This window comes from Alligator mississippiensis, chromosome 16 (assembly GCF_030867095.1).
Source record: "Alligator mississippiensis isolate rAllMis1 chromosome 16, rAllMis1, whole genome shotgun sequence".
In the NCBI taxonomy this organism is placed as follows: Eukaryota; Metazoa; Chordata; order Crocodylia; family Alligatoridae; genus Alligator; species Alligator mississippiensis.
Genome location: NC_081839.1, coordinates 2,731,647 through 2,756,296, shown reverse-complemented (window position 1 = coordinate 2,756,296; position 24,650 = coordinate 2,731,647). Strand labels below are relative to the sequence as shown.

The window sequence follows — 24,650 nt, the reverse complement described above, 5'->3', positions numbered from 1 at the left end:
CAAAAGGCAGCCTCAAAGGAAAGCAAAGTCCTGCTCCCTGGTCCTGCCCTGGCACCGAGCTGTGGAAGCAGCATGCACAGGCTGCCCCCCACCCTCCTTCCAGTGAACCCCCTACCCCAGCTGCCTTGTATCTTCCCGATAAACCCACTGCCATTTATTTAGAAACAAAAAAGAAAATGGAGTCAGGCAGAGGCCAAGCCAGGTGCTGGCTTTCCCAAGAGGCCTGTTCCCAGGGCTGAGTGCAGGGATACTTTGCCCTCACAGGCAGGTAAATGCTACCCCTAGGGCCCTTTGGGTAAATGTGATACCTTTTATTAGACCAACTAAATAGCTGGAAAAATTGGTCTCGGGCACAAACACAACATGCCTGGGGCCCAGCTTCTCACCACACAGTCAGGTGGAACGAGGGCCTGCATATCTAAGGGGGTTACTTTGTGCAGTATCATGGTCCTTGGAGAGCCCCACAAAGGCAGGCAGCCTGCTATTAAAGGGTTTAAAGCTACCCTGAAAAGTCTCAAGCAAGGGCCCCTCTTACACCTCCTGCCTGCTGCCTCTTGCTTCCAACTGGGACTGCAGGCTCTGGCAGGGAAAGGCCATACTGTCTTTGTACAGCACCGAGCACCAGGGGCTCGGGAGCTCTCAGCATCTGCAGGATTGTAAGGGATGCAGGGCAGCAGACTGACCTTCCCTTTGCATTCAGAATAGCTGGCAGACTTTTGCTCTGCCCCGGGTTTGCTAGGCAGCTGGTCAGTTTCACACCTGTTTCTGGTCAGTTTCACACTTGTTTCTGGTCAGTTTCACTTTCTGCCTCTCTAGGGTCGGAGCCGGGGGATCGAGGCCTTGCTGGGGCCAGCCCCCCTTCTGCCATCCCTGCCCGGCCCTTACCCTTCCAGATCGGGTCTACTTGAGTTTGCCAGAGCCTGAAAGAATAGCTGGAAGAGAGGGAGCTGCCTGCCCTTTCCGCGGCACCTCACTGCACAGCGGGAAGGGGCTGGGGGGATTATGAGGACCCACCCCACCTTCCAGCAGGGATTTGGGGTCGGGGTGCTCGGATCAGCGCTGATCCGGGGGGGCCGGCTGCGGTGGGGTCTCCCCATGGGCTGGCCCCAGCCCCAGTTTGCAATGCGCATTAAAGAGCCGGGCATGGGGGCACGTGTGTTTGGGCTCTCTAGGGGGGGGGTTCCGTCTGAGGGCATAAATCGCGGGGGGGGCGCACCAGGCTCTGCCTCTGCCACCGCGGCCTTGGCTGAGTCCTGTCACGTCCCGGTGGGGCTGTGGGAGGCTGATCGCCCTCCGGGGGGAGCGCGGGGCCGGGCCAGGCCGGGCTCCGGGGCAGGTGCGGGCGGCGTCAGCGCGGAGCCGGCGGTGCTGAGCTTGCAGGCGGCTGATCCCCGCTGCCAGGCTCCACCCAGGACAATGTGTGTGGGATAAAAACTTGTAGCCCCTCCCCAGCCGCTCAGCACCAGGCTGCGCTCGGAGCCGGTCGTTGCAGCACAGCCCAGCCCAGCCCAGTCCAGCGCTCCGAGCCGGGCTCCCGCCCCGCTTCGCCCTTGGGATTTACGTGCCGGGCCGAGAGCCCTGGGATCTATTCTGCTGCTGCGGGGACGCGGGCGCCGCCGAGCCCAGGGGATCGGGGAGGCTTCGCGGGACGCGGTAAGTGAGTTCCCACGGAGCCAAGGGGGCAGCTGGGGCCCCGATCTGGTTTGAAGAGTGGATCCAGGATCCTTCCCCGCCAGGGCTCGCTGCCCCCCGCTAGGAAAAGGCCGTCGCGGGGTGGGGGAGAGTATTAAGGCAACGATCTCGCCCCGGTGCATTGCGAACACAGCCGCTCCGGAGTCAGACCGGGTTGGGGGGAGACTGTGCGCCTCCCGGCTGGAGCGAGGGGGGGGGCTCCCCCAGTGTCCTAGGGATCCCCCCGGCTCCTCTCCGACTTCAAGGCGAGCGGGTCCTGCCCCCGGGGCTTCGAGACCCGGCTCGGGGAGCGGGGGGCAGAGGCCGGAGCCCAGGTAGTTACCCCCCCCCCAGCTGTGCCTGCCCCCGCCGGTCGGGAGAGGCGCTGCCGCGGGACCCGCGAGGAGCTCGGCTGCCGATGGCCCCGGGGGGGAGGGGGCACGACGGCTGCCCCCCCCCCGGAGCCGCACGTGTGTCCGCTCGCCTGCCCCGGGCTCTTCCCACGCCCCCCCCCCGCTCGGCGCCGCGCTCCGCCAGGGGGCGCCCGCGCTCTGCTGACTCATGCGAGCCCGGCGGGACCCGGGGGCCGAGCGGCCCCGCGCGCCGCGTCCCAGCAAGAGGCTCGATCCGGGGGGGTCCACGACCCCCCCGCAGCGGAGCGGGTAGACACTTCGCACCCCCGCTCTTCATTGGGGGCTGCCCTCGGATCACTCCGCACGTGCCCCCCGCAGAGCTTGGACCCAGCCTGGGGGGGGGCTTGATTTCCCCCCCCCCCTTAGCTGTGCAGGCAGGGCCCCCCCAGAACAATGGGGCTTCCTCTGCCCCCCCGGGCCGGGGCTTCAGGCGCAGCCCTTTGTTGCCGGGCGGACAGATGATGAATGGCTTGAAAAGGAGGGAGGGGGCGGCGCGGGGGTGGGGAGGAATCTCCCCCCCCCCCCCCATAGGTCAGGATGCGCCGGGGGGAGGGAGGGGGGGCCTGGGGAAGGGCGGAGCCGCCTTTCCACGTGGGGGAGCACCGGGCCGGCGCGGATTGGGCGGCGCGGGAGGGGAGGAGCGCTCCGATTGGCTGGAGGCGGCCCGAGGAGTAAGAAGTGAATGGGGGGGAGGCCCCGCCCCTTTGGAACGTTGATACAATGTAACTACTGCCCCCTCCCCCCGGCTCACACCCGCGGCGGCGGCGGCGGCGGGAGCGGAGCGGCCCGAGCCCGAGCCCGGCGCGGCCCCGAGGGGGGACGAGAGGCAGGAGCAGCCGGGCCCGCCCCGGCCCGCCCCCCGCGGCTAAAAGAGGCGGCAGCCGGCGCGGCTCCCATTTAAACTCCCGCCCCCCCCGGCCCCCGCGTCCCCGCTCCCCACCCGGGGTCGAGACAGGAGAGGATCGGGGCCGGCTCCGGACTTACCCTTGGATATTTCACCCGGGACAGAGACGAGCGTGTGCGTGCACGCGGGGCTCCTTTGTCTGCCTCGTCGTGAGCGGGGTTGAGCTTTCCTCCTGCGCCCCCGAGCGCCCTCCGTGACCCGCCCCCCCGCTGCTGCTTCCCCCGCCAGGTCGGCGAATGGACCCGCAGCCCAGCGCCCGGAGCTGCAGCCGGGGCGCCCCCGCCTGCGAGGGGCTCCCCGCCGAGCCCCCCATGAACCTGTACATCCACACGACCACCGGGGCCCGCTATGAGCTCTCCGTGCCCGGCGAGGAGACGGTGGAAGGGCTGAAGCGCCGGCTCTCGCAGCGCCTCAAGGTGCCCAAGGAGCGGCTGGCTCTGCTGCACAAAGAAAGGTCGGTCCCTGCCCGGGGCTGGGGGGCTGCTCGCCTCGCCTCGCCTCGCCTCTCGGGGGGGGCTCCCCGGGGCCCCTGCAGCACAAAGGCTCGGCTTCCACGGGGTAACGCGAGGGGCAAGGGCTGCCCCCCTGCCCTCCCCTCCCCTCCGGGGGTCGGGACACCCCCTGGAAGAGCCGCCTGGGCGATTTTCCAACTTTGCGTGGACAATGCCTGCGCCTGCCCTTTGTTCTCCATCCCGCCTCCCCAGCCGGATCCCCCCACGCTCCCCCTAACCCCTGCCCGAGCGCTTGATTTAGGGGGTGGGAGAGTGGGTGGGGGGGCGTGGAAGCAGCAGCCCCCCCTACCCCCACCCTGCTTATTCCCCCGCCTTCCCACCTAGCGCCTCCGTGTCCGGGCTCCTGCAGGACTGGGGAGGGGGATCCTTTGTCTCACCAGCCCCAGGTTGGCTGCAGGGGTGGGGAGCGGAGGGGGGGCTCTCAAGGCTGAGTTTCCCCCCCCCCCCCACCACCTTTTAAAGCAGTAGCCAGCGTGGGGTAGGGGAGCAGAGCTGGGGGTTGCAAGAGAAATGATCTGCCTGGGGGGGCAGATTCACCCCTCTCCCTCGCTCCCCAAACTGGTCGGACCGCCCCCCCAGCTGGGTGCTGGGGCTGCGCTGCTGCCTGGATCCTTTGGGGAGCGTTTTGTTAGACACAAAAGCCAGCGCCGCCTCTGCTCCGCTCTCCCAGGCGCCGGCAATGGCTGCTTGACGGATGACTGCAGCAGCCTCCTGCCCCTGCGATAGCCGGGTCCCAGAATAACCCCGGGGGGGCCGCGCGCAGCTCCCCCTGGATCTGCCCTGGAGGGCTCAGGGCTGGACACTTTCCATTAAGAAACAGGGGTTGTTTCCCCTTCCCTGGGCTGGGGGCTGCAATTCCCAGGGAGCCCCTCTGGTTGGGAAAGCCCAGCCTCCCCGCTCTGCACTACCAAGCTGCCCCCATCTCCCCCCTGCTGCCCATGGCTGACTGATGGCAGCTCTGTCCTTTCACGCATTATTTTTGCAGCCGGCTGAATTCTGGGAAGCTGCAGGATCTGGGAGTGGTGGAAGGAAGCAAGCTGACCCTGGTGCCCACAGTGGAAGCAGGCTTGATGGTAAACAGCCTTCTTCATCCGCCCCCTCCCCGCGCCCACCCCTTATCGAAGAGCAGGCCTGCGGTCCCCTCCGAGGGGCTGGGGGGCCGTCTGCCCAGCAAGGCAGGTCCCTGGGAGCAGATCGGGGGCCCTGGGAATGGCAGCCAGGTTAATATTTCATTGGCTTCTCTGTAGCCGGGTGTATAAATAGTGAGAGTGACACACAATCCTGGCCGCCCCCCTCCCCGCCACACACACGCCCCCTTTTTTTCTCTCTTTCAGTCTCAGGCATCCAGACCAGAACAGTCAGTGATGCAGGCTCTGGAAAGCTTAACTGAAACTCAGGTGAGGAGCCGCAGCAGGAAAGCACTGATGTGGCCCACGGTTTCCCTGCGGGGAGGGGTGTAGGGGACATCCTCTGGGCCGCTTGAACGGTGGGGCCGCAGCCTTATGTACGTTGCATATGGGTCGAATGCCTCCTTGGATGGAGGCCCCGGTTTTAGACTGGCCAGGGGGTGTGCAGACACATGGGGAGACATGGTCCCTTGCCCTGGAAGAGACAAAAGGTCTAGGGTGGGGGGGAGTTTGGGAAGCCGAGCGGGTGCTTTGCAAAGCCTCAGATGCCCAAGTTTCTGGTCTGCTTAGTCCTGCCCCTTGTGCTGAGACTGGGGGGGGTGGTAGGGAGCCATCCGGGCTGTCGCCGTCTTTGCTGTGTGTATTTTGGGACTGGTTTTCCACCCCCCACCCCTCCCATCCGAATATAAAAACAAATGCCAGCCTCGGGCCTTAACCTTTGCCTCCCCGGCAGGCAGGAACAATGCCCCTGTGTGTGCGGAGGCAATCTCTGCCAGCCGGGGTGTGTGCAGGTGGATTATACAATGACACAGCTTTGTCTGAGCTCCCCGCACAGCTCTCCTCCGGGGCGGGGGGGCCGGGCTGGCCGGGGGCAGGAGGGGCCCAGCTTCCTGAGGGCGCAAGCTGCGTGGCAGGGGGGGCAGCTGCCTGGGAAGCTCCTTGGTGACTGGCGAGGCGCTCCCAAACAAGAGGTTGCTAATCAGCCTGGGAGGGGAGGGTGCTTCTGTTTTCTCCTCCCCTGGCTAGTGATGCAAGGCAGGAGCTGGGCCGGCCTTTGTGCGCGTCTGGGCTTGCGGGGGGCATTGGGGGGTCCGCCGCACAATGCAGGGGTGGGATTCACCTTTCACCTCCCTGCTGCCATGCAGGCTCCAGTCTCTTCTCTCCTTGGTAGTGGAGTTTCAGATCCCTTTTTTAAAAAAAAAAAAAAAAATTATTTTATGTTCTGCAAAGGGCCTGGGGGCTGCGGTGCCAGGCCCTGGGGCTGCTTGCACCCTGCTCGCGCCTCCCTGCGCTGGGGACCTCTGCGGCACCCGCCTCCCACGGTGAGGGGGGGGAAGTGTGAGGGCGGCCGTACTACCTCTGTACGGGCCTCTGCTTGCTCTGCCACGTCCTTCTGGGGCTGGCAGGGGCCCCGCGTGCTGGGAAGGGGAAGGTCACCGCAGCGGGAGGAGGTGTCCCCGCCTTGCTGACCTTGACGCTTGCGGCTGCCGGAGTGACCTTGGCTCTGCGCAATCACTTTGACCCTTTGCGTGCTGGGCTGCTGCAGAGCCAGCTCTGGCCCCCAGCATGGACATGGATGGGGGATCCGTGCGGGCAATGTGGTGCAGCCTTCGGACAGGGCTGGGGGGGGTAGGAGGGGAGGGGAGGGGCTCATGATGGCCAAGCTGGGGAGCAGCGGTGGGTGTTGGAAGAGGCTGACCTTGGCTGGGCATCGCTGCCCTGGCTCTGAACTGCGCCGTTCACCCCTGCAGCGGGCACGGGATGCTCCCACGGGAAGCCCGTGGCTTTGTGGGGGAAGGGGCACAACTAGGGAAGGGGAGCCCAGAGCAAGAGCCAGGCTGCAGCCCGGATTCGGAGCAAAAGGCAGCCACCCTCTCTGCACCATCTCCCCAGGGCTGCCTGGCAGGAGTAGCCTGGGGAGGGGGCAGCACCAGCCTTGGGGGCAGAGTCCCTCTGCAGAGGGGGTGGAGGAGGGGAGCTGCCCGTGAGATTTTTCCAGGCAGCGGTGGCTGCATCTGGGCTGGGGGAGGGCAGCCCGGAGCAGGGCTGGTTTGGATTAGGCGCCCGTGTCTGCGGGATGGATTCTGGGCATTCCAGGCCTTGCGCCTGGGGGGGCCGGTTCCTGCCTGGGCTGGCGTTGCGGCAGCGCGGCTGGGGTGGGGGGCCGGCACTAGGAGGGAAGATCTCTGCAGGGAGCGGAGGTGCAACGCTGCACCTCCAAGTGACCCTGGCAGCAAAGACCCCCGGGATCCTCCCTCTGCAGGGGAGGGCAGCCTGCGCTCCCTTCTGCCATCAAGCCAGCCCCTCCATCTGCCCCCCCACCCCAGGTTGTTGACGGGGCCTGTGTCTCAGGAAGCCTTGTCTGAGCCAAGCGGAGCTGGCAGCACCGGGGGGGGGGGGCAGGAAACCACGCCTCTCATTCATGCTTCTCGCTTGCTCGTGCCTGCGTCATTTCTCTCTCCTGACAATAGCGGGGAGATCTGTGCTGGCTTCCTCTGGGGGCGGGGAGGGGGGAAGTGTCCTGTGATCCTTTTCCCCCATCACCACCCTGGAGGAAATGGCTGTGGGTGTGGGGTGCTGCAGCCCGAGGGCCGGTGGGGCTAGGAGCATTGCCTCTGCAGCTCTGAGTTGTGCCCACCCACTCAGAAAAGCTGGCAGGGAGAGTGGGGGCTTCTCACTAGGCAGGCAGACCCTCCCCTGCCCCTGGATGGTGCTGGGCCCTTAGGGAAAGGGGCAGGGGGCAACATCCTGGCCTCCCAGCTGCAGGGCAAGCCCCCTAGCACGAATGGGGGGTGGGGGTCCAACTGATTTCCCTGTGGTGGAAGGTTACTTTGGTCTGTAGTGGTGCTTTGTCCTTCCCCTGCGCTTGGAAAGCCCTGAGCAGGAGCTGCTGCTGTGTCCAGGCTCCAGCTGCCTGCTGCAGCTGTGCACAGCTGGCGCTGGGGCTCGAGGCCTGTTCTGGGCTGGGGGGGTGCTGCCTCCCTGCTCTCCCCTCCACCCCCTCACCCGTTCCCTGTGGGATCTGCTCTGGAAGGAAGCGGAGGATCTCGTGGGCGCGGGGTCCTGCGGGGGGGGCACTGCCTGGCACCTAGTGCACCTCCCAGCTGGGGCAGAGACTCTTCTGCCACCCCGCCCCACCCTGTCCTGTCCCTGTCCTTTTCCCCATCCTCGGCAGGGCGGGGGGAGGTTACCCGGGGCCAGGCTGGCGCAGGGAGGGAATGCGGCGTGCGGTGAGTCATTGGCGTTTCTCAGAACCGGCAAGCGCTGCCGTGTCTCCAGGGCTGGAGCCGGAGCCGTTCCATGAGTTTCCCCTCCCAGGTCTCCAGGGCTTGGCAGGAGCTCGCCGGGTTCAGCAACCGCCTGCCCCGGGACGGCTCGGGGCTGGGTGCTGCAGGAGGCCTGGGGGCAGATGGCAGGTGGAGGCGTGAGACCCAGGCCCGCTCTGGGGTTGGTGTTCCCCTCCTGCCATGTCCCTGGGGAGGGACAGGGACAGTGCTCCAGTGGTCACCGAGCTCCATGGGATCCTCTCCCTCCATGCTGTGGGCGGCAGAGCCTCCAGCCAGGGCTGGGCTGGGCGGGACGTGTTTATATTGCAGTATCCTGGCTTCGGCTGGGAGGGGGTTGGCAGAGCCGGGTGGGGGTGAAGCCCAGGTGGATCTACTGCGTGCCCTGAAAGCCTGGCGGGGGTGTGCCATGGGCACCTGGGCACACAGGAGGCGGGGGGGGGGGGGGCAGTGGAGCTCAGGGTTAGGATGAGTGAAGTGACCCCAGCTGGCCTGGATACGTGCAGGGGCGGTGCTAGACTGGAGAGAGACTGGGCTGCGGTGGGAGGCTCTCATCTCTGGCCGGGGAGGGGGGGCATGGTGGGAGTTTGGGAGCCGTCTCTGTTGGTCCTTGTGCCCCAGTTCCCGGCACCCCTGGGAGAGGAAGGGTCCATTTTTAGCACCGCAGGGTGGGCACGGGGCTCTGATTGCCCGCTCCGAGTGGGCAAGGGTCAGGGCAGGAGCACACGCAGGTGTGAGTCAGAGCCAAGGGGGGGCACTCGGGCGGTGGCTGACGTCAAGACGCCCCGGAGAGACCTGGGCACGGGGCTGAGGAGGGGCTGGTATGCTGGTGGCTTTGTGGGGTGAGGGAGCCCCGCAACCAGGGGGAGTGGGGCAGCTCCCTCCCTCTCTAACAGGGTCTAGAGGCCAGAGCAGCTGTGCTTGGGTCCTGTCCCTGTAGGAAAGGGAACAGTGGTTAGAGCGACAGGGGCTGGGACTCCTGGGTTGCTGTGATCAGGGCAGGGCTTGTTCTGTGCATGCTGGGGGCAGCTGGTGTCTCATCTTGGGGGGGGGGGGTAGCAGCTCACTGGGGGGGGCAGGACCTGGGTACCCCATTCCCCCCACCCTCCCCTGCCTTCTCTGCACCTGTTCTGCAGTCGGCCTGGTGCCAGCGGGGCTGGGCAGGGGGCTCTTGGCGCTGTCCCCAGCTGGGGAGCCAGGCTTTTCTCCGTATGCTAATCTCCCATCTGTGCTGGCTCCGGCCTGGGAACAATGGAGCCCCCGAGCCGAGGGGTGGCGGGGACGGGGGCCTGGGGCACCCTGTGCCCTCCCGCTCGGGAGCCTCTTCCGCGCTGCGGGGGCGAGCGCGTGCGCCGGGCGGCCGGGAGTCGTGACTGCCGGGCTTTGATTCCAGGGAGGCTTTTGTGGCTGGAGCGAGGGGAATCGTGACTCGGTGCCAAAGGGACCCACGGGCAGGGGCCAGCTGGGCCCTTGTGTCTCTGGGGAGGGGGGCATTTTTTTCCCTTGGTGTTGGCACAGGCGGATAGCTGCCCTCCCCTGCCCTAAGCCTGTCACAGAGGAGGGAAACTGAGGCTCAGAGTGCCACCCGTGGCCCCAGTGGCTGGGATCTGATGCAGGGGAGGGGGCTTGGGGGTATCCTCTTGTCTCCCCCTCTTCGGATTGCCATCACCCTTTGCCGTGCCCGGGTCACAGAGGGCAACTCCCCCTCCCTGCGAACCTGGGTGTCCAGAAGAGTGGCCTCTCCTCCCGCCCACCCCTTCCTTTGCAGCCACAAGCTGACACGCTCGAGGCTTCGCTGCTAGTATTTTTAAGCTGCTTTTTCCCACGGCTTCTCAGAACCAGAGCTGCCTCTTGGAAGGGGGTGCGGGGGCGTGGGGGGCTGGGCAGTGCTGACGGAGGTACCAGGGCTGGCTCATCTCTGTAGCTGGGAAACCTCTGGCTGCAGGGGGTCACGTCAGTCCTGGAGGTCGGGGGGGGGGTCACGGGGTAGCTGAAGAATCGGGGCTCCTTTCTGGTCTCTGTGGCCCCGTCTGGCTGTCTTGGCTCCTGCACCTGGCCCCCATCCCGGGGGGGATCCGTCCCTTTCTCATCCCCAAGCAGAAGCTGGGTGTGAAGGCTTCATTCCCCGGGCCCCTCCCTCTGCATCGGGCTGGCTGCGCTAGGTGCTGCACGTGCTGGGGGCTCCACCCGGCCTTTGCTCCGCACTGGGGTCACGTGTGCTGGCGAAGGGGGGCCCCTTTCCAGCGCGAGGCGGGGGGGTCTCCATGACCTCAATAGCATTGCCTGGGCCTGGCTCCCCACCCACAGCCGGCTGCAACGTGCGTGCCTGGCTCCGCATAGCCCCCACTTCCCCCCAAGCAGCTGGAGGAGCTTAGGCTGGGGGGGGGGGGGGCTGCTAATTTAAAGGGCCCTTGCAGAACTGGGCACCCTGCCTGCCCAGGGTGGAGGTAGCGGGGTCCCTGCTTCTCCAAGCTGAAACAAAGGGGAGCCGGGCAGGCTTGTGAGGGTTAAAGCAGCTGGGTCCCGCGTGCCTGGAATACCAAGTAGCCCCAGCCCATGGATGGGGGGGATGCTTTGTCCCCCCCCTCCGCCCCAGTGCAGACGTCGGGGGCTTTGGCATGAGTAATGAGTGGGGGGCTGGGCGCACAGCCCTATCCTTGGTGCTGCTTGCAGGGGCAGGGGCTCTTCCCCCTCCCGGAGGAGGTGGGGGGGAGGCTGGGCCCCGCTGCGGCTCCCTGCCTGAGTCACGCTGCAGAGGTGCCGCCTGCCAGCACCGTGCCCTGCCGTGCTGTGCCGTGCCATGCCGTGCTGCATGGCGTGTCCTCGCCTGCCCCCTCCCTGTCCTCCAGTCACCTCCTGAAGCCCCGGCCCCCGCAGCCCTCGGAGGCTTGGCTTTGGGTGGGGGCTGCATTGTCCCCACGGCTCCCCCTCCCCACGTCCTCGCGCCAGGGCTGCAGGTGCCGGGGGCCTGCAGGCAGCACCTCCGTTCTCACGTGGCTCTGACTCCGTGTCTGGGGGCAGGGACACGTCCCGTGCGAGGTGCTCTGTGGTCAGCCACGGTGAAACACGTGGCTCCAGGGCTCGGCTGCAAAGGTCAGGGCACGCGGAGGGGGAGGCAAGGGGGTGACAGCAGGCTTGGCAGGGGTGGCATGTGACCTAGGCATTTCCCCCTCCACCCCCCAATGCGTGCACAGCGCCTGCAGCTTGGAGCGACATTTACCCCAGCACGACGTGCTGTGCCTGCCTGAGCTGCTGGCATTTGGAGGCTGCGAGCTGGGCTCCTGGGGTGCTGGGTGAGACCTCCACCCCGCTGCGCAGGGCTTGGCTGGAGAAGGGCGCCCGAGACTCCTTCCTCTCCCACCCCTTCCTAGAGCTCCAGGACAGGCATGTGACCGGGAGCTGGCAGGGGCCGGAGATCAAGGTTTCTCCATAGGATTCCCCCAGCTGGGGCCTCGCGGAGGCACCCTGGGAGGTGGGGGTGGGATTAGCAAGGGCAGGGAGGCCGAGGAGCTCTTCAGAAGCCTCTCAAATAAGCGGCTGGTCCTTAGGATCTCTCCGGCCTGGCTCCTAAATCCTTCAGACCCCATTAGACGAGGCCACGGCCAGGCTGGACCCCCACCGCGGTGTTTTCCCACCGTGTCTGGGGGCCGGGTGCTGCTTTGGGGTGCTTCCGTGTGCCAAGGGAGTGGGGAGGGCAGCACCTGGCCCCCCCCCCAGGACGCGCCTCTGTTTGCCCATCCCCTGCAGCTGGCTGGGCGGAGGTGGCCCGGCTGGCGAGAGACGCCCTGGGAGGCTCCGGGGCAGGGCAGGTCGTGCGCGGGGTGGGGGCTGCAGGGAGCGTCGTGGCCGCTGGACCTTGCCCTCCCGCCGCCCACCCTGCTAATCTCCTCCTGGGAGCGGCAGCAACGCCCTGCCCTCCCCGCGGCGGGTTTATCGCAGGGGGGGCAGGGGCCACCTCCCCTGGCTTGGCAAAAACACCCTCCATCAGCTGACAGCCCTGGCACCCGGGCAGGGCCGAGGCACGCAGCTTTCCCTGGCCACGGTCCCCAGCTCCACCGGGCCTGCTGAGGCCCCTGGCATCCAGGAGAGGGTAGGGGGGGCCTGCTCTGAGCCTTCCTCCGTGCTGCGAGACCCAAGGTCTCCTGCCCCCTGCTCAGCCCTGGCTCGGGGGGGATCCTCAGCTCGGCACCCCTTTCCTCCTGCAGGGACGTGCTGTGGGGTGCAATAACAAATGGGCAGTGGTGGGGGCTGAGAGGGGCTGTCTGGGATTGTGTGTGTGGGGGGTCACTTGTCTCCGAGGTCCCGAGTGCTCCATCCCTCCCTCCCCGGCCCCTGGAGATCAGAGGTCACCGGTCTCCTGCCCCCCGCGCCACTCCCTGGTGCAGCGATCAGCCTGTTGCAGGCGGGCTGGGGGGCGCTGTCTATCTCCTCCAGGGCCCAGGGCAGGGTCCCAGCCTGCGGGTCCTGGGACATGTCTCCTAGGCTTGCAGGCTAGACCGGCTTCCCCAGGGGTGCAGGCTGTCTGGGCGGGTTTGCAAGCCCTAATGCCTGCTCCCTTTGGAGTGTGGGGGCTGCAGAGACCAATGTTGGGGGTGGCTCTGCTGGAAGGCCCCGGGGGCGCTGAGATGAGTCCCTGGTGCCCGCAGCGAGCGGGAAGGATGGTGGGGTTTCCCTCATCTGGGGTCCGGTCCCTGGCTCTGACTCTGCCTCTGACCCCGTCTCCTTCCCTCTCCCCAGGTCAACGACTTCCTGTCGGGAAGGTCCCCGCTGACCCTGGCCCTGCGGGTCGGCGACCACATGATGTTCGTGCAGCTGCAGCTGGCGGCCCAGCAGACGGGAGGGCAGCTCCAGCACCGGCACGTCATCGCCAGCCGGGGCGAGCCCGGGGCCGCGGCCAACCCCGCCTCCCACTGCCGGACGCTGCACGGGGCATCCGGCTCCAACTTCGCCCGCATCCCCGTGGTGCCCGCGTGCCAGCAGAGCCCCGCCCCCAGCCCCGCCCCCTCGGCGCAGGCGACGCCCATGTACTGTAACGCTACCCACCCCGCCCCTGTCACCGCCGGGATGTTCCGGTCGCACGGCGCCAGCACGCAAACGGTTAACAGCAGTGTGGTCTCCTCCTGCTCAGAGGTGAGCCTGGCCTGGGGGGCGCTGGGAGCCAGGTGGGGGGCTGGGAATGGGGTCCGCAGCTGGTGCTGGGCAGCGCCCAGTCTACTCCGTGCCCCTGGGGCTAACTGCAATCTTGAGCCAGAGTTTTTCAGCTGCCCCATTGCACTGCTGGAAAAACTGAGGCACAAAGCAGGGAGGTGACTCCTTTGGCAGGGCTCGGCTGAGCTGGGGTTGCAATGCCAGTCTCCCGATGCCCAGGCTGCTGCCTCACCCCCTGTATCCCACTCCCTCCCCAAGAGCGGGTGCAACGGAGCTCTTCTGGCTCGGAGGCTCCAGACCGCAGCATCCTAAATGCCCCGTTAAATCCCCTTTTGCTGCTGGCTTTGAGCTGCTCTGATGAGTTCAGGTCTTTGTGGCCAGGAGCATCTGCTGGCCTCTCTTCCCGTGGGTGCTGGGAATGGGGCTGCGTCCCGGGCGGTGGGCTCCATTCCTGACATCTCACGCGCTCTCCCCTCCTTGCCCGCGCCAGGTGGACTGCAGCGCCCGGAGCAGCAATGCCAGTGGCAGCAGCAGCCCGGCCCCGACGCCCCGATCCCGCAAACCCGGCGCCGTCATCGAGAGCTTCGTGAACCACGCTCCCGGGGTCTTTTCAGGGACCTTCTCTGGTACGAGACCCGTGGCAGGCCGGGGGGTGTGCGGGGGTGCCAGTTCTCATCTCGCCTGCCCCAGCCTCCCCTTCCTGTTTGTCTGAGCGGCTGGAGGATTGGGGCCTGGGGGGTGACGGGGACCAGAGCCATGCCCTTGTTGGTTGGTATGGTAACCAGAAGGTGTTGCCAAGTGATAGCATCTTGCGGGGCAGAGGTTTCTATGCCTTCCTGCTGGCCGGGGTGGGATGCTCTGGGCATGACTGCAGTGCCCCGTGCCGTGCTCTTGGGCACCCCAAGAGTAACGCCAGTGGGTGGCTGGGAGTGGGCTCCCAAAGGTGGGGTGCCTGCGTGGCATGGCATTGGCCTCACCCGGTGGTTCCCTCCCACAGGAACTTTGCACCCCAACTGCCAGGACAGCAGCGGGCGGCCGCGGCGCGACATTGGCACCATCCTGCAGATCCTCAACGACCTGCTGAGCGCCACGCGGCACTACCAGGGCATGCCCCAGTCCCTGACGCAGCTGCGATGCCAGACCCAGTGCTCCCCCTCGGCCCCCTCCTCCCCGGAGCTCGCTGCCAAAGCTACCTCAGAGACCCTGACGACGGCGACCTCCGTGGCCTCCCAGCCCCTGCACTCCGTGGTCCAGTGCCAGAGCCAAATCCGGATGTGCAAGCCCAGCGGTAAGCCTCACCTGCGTGCCCCCTGCCCCAAAGCCAGCCGGGCTGCCTTCCCGCATCCGGTGGCTTGAGGTCCGTGGCCTGTCTCAGGCCTTGGTTTGTCCCAAGCCTCGTGGCTAGGGTGGCTGCGACTTGCAGCATGGGTCCAGCCTGCCATATGGAAGCCCATTGGCTTCATCCTCATGTCTATCTTCAGAGGCTGACCCAGAGTTAAATGCCACTTCCCCAGGGTTGATGTTCTTGGCGGGGTGCTGATCACTGGGCAAAGGGGACCTCCATGGTCCTAGCCGCCAGCCCCCCAGGCTGCCTGAGCCCCCAGCGGACAATGGGGTGGAAACCAGGGCGCTGGGGTGGAAGGAAGGAGACGGGCGCTCGCCGGGATTCACCCGCTCTGGTTTGCTTCCCCTGCGTATCCGGTTCCGTCGGCTCCTTTGTTCTATAATTGTCCTTGTGGTGCTTCCACGCCAGCTGGCGGCGGGCGGGGGGGAGAGGAGAGGAGCGCTCGGCGGGGCGGGGGGCTCCGGTGCCAGGTGCAAGCGCTCCCAGATTGTGGAGAGCAGACTGAGGAGGTCGCCCCCCGTGCCCCCGACCCTCTCCAGCCTCACCCAGCAGAGCCAGAGAGGCTGGACCAGGCGCCTCCTTGCCAGCCTGGCCGCCTCCAGCAAAGGGTTAATCCCCGGGTGGAACTGGCTGTGTTCAGACCCACCATATGCTGCTGAGTAAATTGAGCCTGGGTCTTTAATGAATGCCCACTTGCTGGGGTTTTTTTATGTCCTAAGCATCTAAAGTAGCAGCCCTGGGCAGAGCCCAGCCTGCAAACCCAGCCCCTGGTACCACCGGTCTCTGTGCCCGGGCTCCTGACCCCGTGCGGACCATTGATTGCAGTGAGCAAGTAGAATAATTCATGGGATGGAGGTTGTGGGGTCTCCGTAGGGTCTCCCATAGGGTCTCCGGGTGGTCAGAGCCGAGCTGGGGGAAGGGTCTCTGGCCTCAGGGGGTGGCAAGCCCCGCGGGGCTTTGCTCTTTATTTTCAGGTCCTCTGCTCACGATTTGCATATTGAAATCAGCTGCTTTGCCTGGGCTTTCCAGTCTAGACACTGATTTGGAAAGGCACCGAATCAGGGCTGCCGAGAGGCTTGTTGGCACCTGCAGCACTGGGTGGGTCTTGGGGGGGCTGAAGTCTGACCCATGCCATTCTGCTTTTCCTAAACTCTCCCTTTTTCCTGCTTCCCGGGAAAGGGTGTCTGCAGAGCCCTCCGGGGTGTGCCCCTGCCCTATCCCGGGATGGCTCCTTCTGTCCTCATCCGTTCCCTTCCCCCCCCTGCCTGGCCATGGCCCGCTCAGGTGCTGCCTCCTCCAGCTGGGCTCCCAAACCTGTGCGGTCAGGCTGATTTCTCTTCCTAGTTGGCTGGTTGGTTTTGATGGGGGCGGAGAGGGGACCAGTCCAGGCAGCGAGGAAGATGCTGAAGCTTTGAACTTCAAAGCTGAGATGCTCTTGAGTTGCTGACGATTTTTTTGCATGGTGGGGGCATGGCTTGTGCCTGCATTGGAGGCCTGCCCCTCTGATGCTCTGGGTATTCTGCAGCGCCGGCATCTCTATATACACTTCGGAGGGGGTTGTGTAGGGAAACTGAGGCAGGATGCGGCTTTCCCAGCACGTGAGTGGTGACAGCCATGGGCAGCAGCCTGGGAAAGGGGCACGAGAGTCGCTGTGAGATGGTGGAGATGGTGGCGGCATTGCGGGGCCGGGGGCCGTGCGTCTGCAGGGGAGCAGGAGCGGGGGGCGTAATTCAGCCTCTTCATGCTCAGCGCTGGGGTACGGCAGCACGGGGACTGCGCGTGTGCACACGCGTGGGCATGTGTGTTTCCCCTGCCCTGCCCTGCCCCACACGTGCGGATGTGGGCACACCTGTCCTGGGTTTTTCTACCTGGCTGCTGCTTTCCACCCGGGTTGAGCTGCTGGCCCTGCATGGGGGTGGGGGGCAAGAGGCTGTCTGGGGGACTGCCCCCACCCCCTCACCCTGCCTCTCCCTCGAGGTCGGACTCTGTTCTTGATCCGGTGCCATCTCCTATCTCTCCTTTCTGTCCCCTGGCAGGCTTGCCTCTGTGCCACCCCCCCCCGCTCTGGCTAAATCCAGGGCCAGACAAAGGGCCCCATTCACTGCCCGGGAGGGCGGTCGTTGGGCTGGGGGGGCCAAGCACTTGGCCTGGGAGCTGGTGTTTCTGGCCTGAGGAAGCTGTAGGCTGGGACAGGGGCAGAAATAGCTGTGGGGGTGGGGAGGAGGTTTCTGCGGGGCGGATGCAGAACAATTCTGCTTTTCTCTTCCTGGTGCAATCCAGCCCAGGCTTCCCAGCCCCCCCACCACACACCCAGGCCAGGTCCCAGCTGCTGCGGGGGCGGAGGAGGGCAAGGGGCAGAGTCTCCTGTGCGGGTGCCAAGCTTTGGGGCGCTGCCGGCTGGCCTCCGGCCAGGTGCCCGCTTGGACAGGGTGGCGTGTGCCACTGGTGCAGGGGGCAGGACAGGATGCTACAGTGAGGAAGAGTGGGTACCTGGTAGCCCAGCAGCGGTGGGCACCCCCCAAAGGGTCCCGGGTGAGCAGGAGGGAGACGGGCAGCCAGGAGGGGGCTGGAGAATCTCAGATGGGGGTTGATTGGGAGCCAGGACCCTTGGGTTTTCTGCTTTGCTCCGGGATGATGGGGTTGCAGCGAGCCAGGCGCCCTGAGACCCTGGGGGGACGAGGCCACGTAAGCCACGGGCGCCGGGCGGACGTGTGGGGAAGCACAGAGCAGCTGCCTCGTCCCCCCCACCCCGGGCTCTGTGCTTTCCCCTCCTCTCCCCCGAAAGCTCGGTCTCTGTCTTCCTCCCCCCCACTGCTTCCTTCTTGTCCTTTCATGACGCCCGAGCGGCAGAGCGGGGCTTAGCCGGATCCTTCCTCCTCCGACGTCACGGGCCTGTGAGACAGGCAGCTGCTGCTGGCGGGGAAGCAGCTCTTGGCAAGGGGGAGGAAAGCCAGACATGGCACCCAACCCGCTTCCGAGCCACCCAAGGGCTGGCAGGCGCGGGTGGCAGGGAGGGGTGCGGGGTCCTGGGGCTTGCGGGGGGGTCTCATCGTGAGCTGTGCCTCCATGTCCTCAAGGTCACCCAGGCTTGAACCCTGGTTCTGGCAGGGATCACTGCTTTTTTTTATTTATTAATTTATTTTTTTCCCCCCTCCCACTGGCTGAGCCCACCCGCCTCCTTCCTCCCTCCTGCTAAGAGCAACAAATCCTCCTCCTCCTCCCCCTCCTCCATCCCCCTGCCCCAGCCCTGTGCATGCTCCAGGCCCTTCCTGACCCCCTTCTCCTGGCTCGGCCCCCCCACCCATGCAGCGGGGAGCCGGGGGGGCCGCGGTGGCGGGGCGGGAGAGCCACATTCCAGTTCCCATGCTGTGTTTGTGCAGTTGGCTCCGGCTCCGGGAGGTGGGAGCTCGAGAGAGGAAACGGGGGGGAGGGCGAGGAACGCAGCGGCAGCCTCGCGCGCCAGGCAGGAGGCTGCAAACGGGCTGAGCCCACCCTGTGCTGCGCCCCCCGGGCTGCGGTGGGGTCCCTGCACACCCACCCCCCTCTTCTTCTTTGCACGCTTCATGTCCTAGAGCTCCCAGCTGGAGCTTCTCCCCAGGCAGAGCTGTGTTGCTTAAGCTCCGGGGATTGCGTGGGTGGGAGGTGTTTTCTGGGGCACTCGCAGCTTTTGTCGTGCCCTCGCAGCCCCCCGCGCCCTCTGTGAGCCGGAGGGCAGCGGTCGGACCTTGCTCCCGGGGTCAGGGGCTGGCTGGGAGGGGGGGCCGGGTCTTGGAGGAAGAGGATGTGAGTCTGTAAGAGGCCAGGCGCCTTCCCGGCACTCGATGGGGTTTTGAAACTGGGGTGGGTGGGTGTGTGCCGAGGAGGGGGGGTCCTGCAGCAGGGGGGCTCAGCTGCGCTTCCTCGGCTGCAGAGGGGCGCTTGCCACGACTGCTCCCTCGAGCAGGGCTTGCCCCCGCCCTAGCCGCAGCCGCGGCCCGGCGTACACCTGCACAGCCCCGCGCAGGAAGGGCAGGGGGGGCTCCTGGCTGCCCCGAGGTTCCTGCTCTGCAACCATTTGCTTAGAGACAAGAAGTGAAACCCAAGTGGCTCGCTGTTGCGAGGGCCGGGGGGTGGAGGGGAGCGCCCTGCAACGCTGCGTGCGGGTGGCTTTTTTTTAACAGGCTTCTGCCATCCATGCCCACTGGCGCCTGCCTGGGGTGTAAACAAGTGCCCGTTGCCCCGGGTCTGCATGCCAGCATCCCCTCGCCCAGGGCAAAGGGGTGGCTTGCTCTCCCTGGGGCTCCCGAGTTGCCCATTTAGCTGCCACGCTGGCTTTGAAGGGCTCGTTTGGGCTGCAGAAAGGCCATGGGCATGATGGTCTCGCCTACACCATGCAGCTGGGGAGCCCCTGAGCAGCGCTTGGTGGGATTAGCACCTCTTTTATCCCCCACCTTTCTTGGTGTGGAAGGGCTCCCGGCTCCTAATGCAGCTAGGACGGGGCTAAACCCGGGGAGGTCCCTGTGATCAGGCCCAGGTCTCTCTGGCTGGGCTCAGCCCCGCGCGGGCTTTGGTGCAGGTGCTCGACGTAACACCGGCCTTGCACGGGGGAGGTTGTATAGCGAGGTTCACAGCCCCCCTCCATGCCGGCATCTGCAATGAGAGCTGGGGGGGGGGGAGGTCTAGACTTCCCCTCTCTGGGTGACCTCTGGCCGCGTACCCAGCCGCCCCGAGGTCCCAGGAACAGTAGCGGCGCTGTGCAAGGACGGATCCGGCCCAGACTGGCGCTGGCTGCGAGGGGAAGTCGCGCCGAGGGCTCTCACGGGGGGGAGGTGGGTGGGGGGCGGGGGTTAGGGGCAGGCGCAGCGACCAACACTGCCGCTTGTGTTCAGCTGCCTCCCCGCCGGCTCGCACGCCAGACAAACAGCCCTAGTATCTGCACCGAGGCCCCCCCCCACCCCCACCGCCCCCTCCTCCCGCAGGGGGTCCTCATTTTTTTTTTTTTGCGAGGCGCAGGAACAGGGCTTTGCTCTCTGCGCCACGCATGCTTTGCATGCCTTTCCGCCCACAGGGGCAGCGCTGGACAGCCGGGGAGGGGGCCCGGCATTGATAGCATTCGGAGAGGGTCTCGGCAGGGGGGAGCGGAGGGAGAGCAGGTGGGAGGGTTTGGAGAGCTGTTGCCTCGCAGGGAGGGGGAAGGGAGGTTGCACGGCGGCTGCGCGGGGCAGCCTGGGCACCGGCTTCCCCTGAGAGGCGCTGGGTGTGGGCGGGAGCCCCTTCCCCACGTGCCAGGCAGGTCTGCAGGCCTGGAGATGGGGGCCGGGCTGGCTGCAATAGCCACTGGCTCCACACGCAGCCTGAAGCCTGGGCGCGCGGTGCCCAAGGGGTTTGGGCTCCTCGGTCCCGGCTGGCCCCGCTGCTAACGTCGTGCAGAGCGGTTTCCCGACCGCCTCTAGGATGCGGCTTGGGACCAAAGCAGTTGGCAAGCGCGTGCAGCTTGCATCCTCCCGGCCCGCCCCGGGGGATAGGAAGGGGCCTTCCCACTCGTGGGCGGAGGGAACGGGGCACGGGGACCGACTCATGGTCACGGGGGAGCGGGATCGGACCCCTGCTGTCAGCATCCCCGAGCCGCTCGGGCTTCGTGCCTCGCTCGGGCCCCGGCTGCTTGGAATTCCCTTTGCGCCAGGCTGCAGCGCCCGTCTCCGGCCCTCGCCGCCCCCACGTCGGTGCCACGTGCTCCCCCGCCCCCCGCGGCGCTGCAGGGAGACGGCAGCGTTCAGGGCCAAGTTTATGATGGAGTGGGATTCTTTTTTCCTCTTTCCCCGGCGCTGAAGCCCACATCTATAAATGTTCAATTGTTCCTCCTCCCACTCGCTGCTAAAGCAAGCGGGGCCGGGGCGCTCTCTCCCCGCCGCTCGCGCTGGAGAGGAGGAGGTGGGAAGCAGCCAGGCGCTTCTGTTCCGCTCGCTCGAGGGACGCACCCTATTAGCGCTGCCGCTGGCAGCCGCGCCATCGCTGCCTCCCTAGGTACGGGCGCATCTTCCCGGCCCACTCCTTCCATCCTCTGTGCCCTTGCTCCCCTCCCCGGCTCCCCAGGAAATGGCGGGGGAGGACGCTTCCTGCTGTCTTGTGCCCGGAAACCAGCCTCGTCTCCTACGGGCTTTTCCATGCTGGTGCCTCCGCTTCGGGGCGTGCGGGTGGGACCGTCTCCAGCCACCCGGGAGGCCGGTTGGAGGCACGAAGCAGACCCGCTCCCTCCTTGCTGTCCGTCCTCGCCTCGGGCGAGGCGTCTCCGGGGCCGCGCGGGGTGCGACTCGGAGCGGTTTTTGGGGACTAAGGAGGGGAGAAGGGATCCGAGTTGGCTCCCAGGTCTGCTCAGGCGACGGGCCCAACCCAAACAGTTCCCCCGGGACCCGTCCCGTTGAGGACGAACGGACGGAGGATGCTTGGAGTACAAAATGGCTTCCCCTCCCGCCCCAGGCCACGCATGCTGTCCCGGCGGCTGGGACCGCGCTCCGGGGTCGCCTGCCCTTTGCCCCTTCCCACCCCCCTGCTGCTTCCATGGTGAGCGAACAAAAGCCGGGCTCTCCGGGAACGGCCCGACTTTTTGGGAGGGCGGCGTCTGTGCCTGAAGCGGTCCAGGAGCATCCTCTGAGGGGCTCCCAGAAGGCAGTCGAGGGGCTGCAGGAGGGGTTTTGCAGTGGAGCTCGGGAGCAGAGGAAGGTTGCTGCTCCCGGCGGGTTTAGCTCTGGGTACCGGACCAGCCCGGAGTGGCGGAGCATGCGGGGCCTGGGTCTTCTCCCTGGCCTTGCAGAAGCGGGTCTCTTGGGTTGCAATATGTGCCTCTTTGTGCCTGGGGCTTGAGAGCCCTGGGATCCGTGCCCAGGTTTGCCACTTTCTGCAGCTGGGGGGGGCGCAGGCTTTGCATCCTCCTCTCCGCTTGCAGAGTCTTTGGACCGGAGACTCTCCCATGCGGCGCTGCCCCGCTGTCTTGCTAAACCATCCCTTGAGCAAGCCCATGCCCTGACCCCGGCCGCGGCTCTCTTTTCCCGTTGCAGGGGACCGCTTGCGGCAGACCGAGAACCGCGCCACCCGCTGCAAGGTGGAGCGCCTCCAGCTGCTGATGCAGCAGAAGCGGCTACGTCGGAAGGCGCGGAGGGACGCCCGGGCCCCCTACCACTGGCTGCCCAACCGCAAGTCCAGCCGGACCAATAGTAACAGCAGCGTGTCCAGCGAAGGCAGCCTGGACCTGGACTTCGAAGACTCGGTGTGGAAACCGGAGGTCAAGGCAGACCTGAAATCGGAGTTTGTCGTAGCATAGACCCCCGGCGAGCAGACTGGACCCGCGGCGCGCCCGGGCGGAGGCTGGCGCACCCGGGGGGCAGCGAGGACTCTCGTCCCTTCGGCGGATGGCGCCCGCCACCGCCTCCTGGAACTGGACGTCTCGGCGGCCCCCGGGCGATGGAGTTTGGGGGGGGGCAAGACCCCTTTTTAATTTTGTTCCTGGTTTCTACTTGGGGGTGGGGCGGGAGGGCTGCGCGGGAGGGAAGGACGGAGCGCCCCAGCTTCGACGGCTGCTGCCGGAGCGGACTCGAACACGCCTGCCGCGGGCACGCGGCGCCGCGCTTTCCGCCGGGGCGGGCGTGGAGAGCCCGGCCGGCCGGAGGGGACGTGGGGGACCGCGGCGGATCAAAGCTGCTCGTTTAGCTGTGAAAGCCCCAAGCGTGCACAGCGCCGGCGGCCCCCCCCACAGGCTCAGAGCCTGGAGCTCGCAATATCCGGGGTCGGACTTTGGGGGGTTGGCTTTTCCGGGGTGCGTGCTGTGCATTCTTGGGCCGTGTGGGGAACCCAGATACTTTTGGGGGGCTGTTTCTTTTCCTTCCCTTTATATGTAGCATTGCTCAGCTGGTGGGGGGGGGTTGTTGTTTTATTTTATTTTATTTTTAATTTTTATTTTTTGGTTTTTATTCGAAATAAATCCAGCCTTCCCACCTCCACGCTCTTAGGTCGCAAGAACCACATGCACTTTACAGGTCTGAGTTGTGAAGTAGCGCCAAGGACAGCTTCGCGGCTGGGTTTTCTTCCCTTTCCAAGCTCTCGGGGGCCGGGCGATGGGCGCTGGCCCTGGGAGTTCGTCCCGCGCCTCGACCCTTCTGCATTGGAGCGGACAATGCAGCGACCCTCTCGGGCGTTTTATTTTGCCAGGGGCATCTTTAATTCTGATTGGTTGTAGCAGCAAAAATGGGGTTTGATTTGATTTTTTTTTTTCTTTTAATTTTATTTTCCACAGAAGGGAATAGAAATGGGCTTTTCCCCTCTGCTGTAGAGACCAACGTTATCATTTCAGCTGTTGATCGTCTCTCTCCTCTTCTTTTCTTTCTTTTTTTTTAACTTAAAAAGGAGAAGAAAAAAAACCATTAAAAAAAATCAGCAGACCCAGTACTCGGTAATGGCTGTTTTGGAAGCCTTGGGGCTAATATTTATAGACATTAATTACCTGACTGAGCCAATACTGACTTAGAAGTCCTCCTGTTTGGTTTTTTTCCTCGTCTGACTTCCCCCCCTTCCCTCTGCCCTTTGTCAGGAGATCTGTGCAAATAGAAACCCCCCGTGTGACGTGTTTTTTGTCCGTAAAAGTCCTTTTTTGTGTGTTTTTTCGGGGAGGGGTGGACGCGGGAGGGGCAGGGGAGGGTACGGGAGATCAAGGACTTTTGATCTTCGTTATATATTTTTTTTAAATTCCAGCAGTATGGATGGAAATAAACACTTTTTTTTCCCTTTGAAATACAAAAAGTCATGAATGATCAGGAAGGAAAGTAGCAACCAATGCGGATTTTCTGGGATTTTTTTTTTTTCTATTCAAATTTTTTTTATGTTATTTCCCCTTCCTTCCTCCCTTCCTTCCTTAGCATTAAATCCGAACCTGCAGCGCGGCAGGCGGGGGCGCGTGGTGTTCGGCTGAAGCCGGTGGGAAGCAGGGCACCGCATCCCTTGCCAAAGGGGCTCTTGTTTGGAGCCCTCTCTGCAGAACAAAGGCCCCGCGGGCTGAACGGAGCGGGCTTTTCGAGGGGGAAAAGAGCAAAATAAGGAACGCGGGTTGCTTCTTTTTTCCCTTTTTTTTTTTTTTTTTTTCAACCTCAAAATGCTGTTCCCTCACCTCCCGGGCAGGCGCGCTCATCCCAGGCAGGAGTGTGCCCGGGGTCCGGCTGGCGCGGCTTCGCCTGGGTACATACTGCTGTATTCCCCGCTCCCCCCAGTGCCACTATGGTTGCCTTTTCCTTCGGCCCAAAGGAAAGACTTGAAGCAACTTTGCCACTAGTGTATCACGGCCTTCTGCAGCTCCCTCCCCTCATGGGCAGAGGGGCTGCGCGGTACCCCCGGGGCTGCCCCCCCACCCTTGGGTGTCCTTGTGTAGCATATATCTATCCCGCTTTAGGGCAGGATTTGGGGGCTCCCACCCCTCCCAAATCCCACTCCAATCACGTGTAGCAAGAAACCCCCATCCATCCCAGAGCCGTCGTGGATCGTCGTACCGAAAAAGCATCCCCCCAGTACTGCCCCTTCCTCCGGCGTCCTGGGCCCCGTCCCCGGCGTTCCCCTCCGGTCACCCAATGCCATTACACTTCCCGTTCCCCCTCGCTGTGAACTTCCTTTGTTGTACGTGTTGCTGTAGTTCTTCTCTTATTTTTTTTAATTATTATTATTATTATTATTATTATTTTATTTTTTATGTTCAAACTTTTTTTTGTTTGGTTTGGTTTTTAAAAATTTTTTGGATCCTCTATTTAAGTGTACTATTTTGTACGGCGCGTGTGCATGGGCGTGGGCCCCTCCGCCCTTCTCCACCTCCTCTCTATCCTGGTTTAGAAGAAAAAAAAGAAAATAGAGAAAAAAAAAAAGAAGAAAAAGCAATCTATATATATATACGCACATATATATATATAAAGGGGGGGTGGGAAAATGAGAGGAAAACAAAGGCAAAGCAGCATTAACGTTCTCCGGTGTGTGTGCGCGTGTGTGTGGGGAGGGTGTCCATGTTATATCACCTCATTTAAGTTACCTGTAATTAAAAAATGGAAAAAAGATTAAAAAAAAAAATCATGGTTTAAAAAATAATAAACGCAGAATAAACCCGGTGTGCCTCCGTCCCCGCGTGTTGGCCGGAGCCGGGTGCTCCCGGGAGCGCCTGTTCAGCCGGAGAGGGCGGGCGACGCCGGCTTGTCCAGGTGGACGGGTGGTGGGAGCTGTTTTGATCTGCCCACTGTGGTGC

General features: G+C 64.6%; 1 protein-coding gene across 1 annotated transcript; it reads left to right on the top strand.

Annotated features, from left to right (window-relative positions):
- The first annotated feature begins 1,571 nt into the window (after nt 1–1,571).
- MIDN (midnolin) lies at nt 1,572–24,516 on the top strand. Its single transcript, XM_059720005.1, has 8 exons — nt 1,572–1,653; nt 3,217–3,442; nt 4,486–4,573; nt 4,835–4,897; nt 12,649–13,041; nt 13,550–13,685; nt 14,057–14,347; nt 21,439–24,516. Exons 2-8 carry the CDS (start codon nt 3,225–3,227, stop codon nt 21,699–21,701), a joined length of 1,452 nt encoding a protein of 483 aa, XP_059575988.1. The 5' UTR covers nt 1,572–1,653; nt 3,217–3,224; the 3' UTR covers nt 21,702–24,516.
- Nucleotides 24,517–24,650: the final 134 nt, after the last annotated feature.

Bases quoted from the DNA above. Each gene is read 5' to 3' on its own strand.
- MIDN (XM_059720005.1), top strand. From the start codon at position 3,225: ATGGACCCGCAGCCCAGCGCCCGGAGCTGCAGCCGGGGCGCCCCCGCC. The intron at 3,443-4,485 runs GTCGGTCCCTGC...TTATTTTTGCAG, and splicing joins GCTCTGCTGCACAAAGAAAG to CCGGCTGAATTCTGGGAAGC. The intron at 4,574-4,834 runs GTAAACAGCCTT...TCTCTCTTTCAG, and splicing joins CAGTGGAAGCAGGCTTGATG to TCTCAGGCATCCAGACCAGA.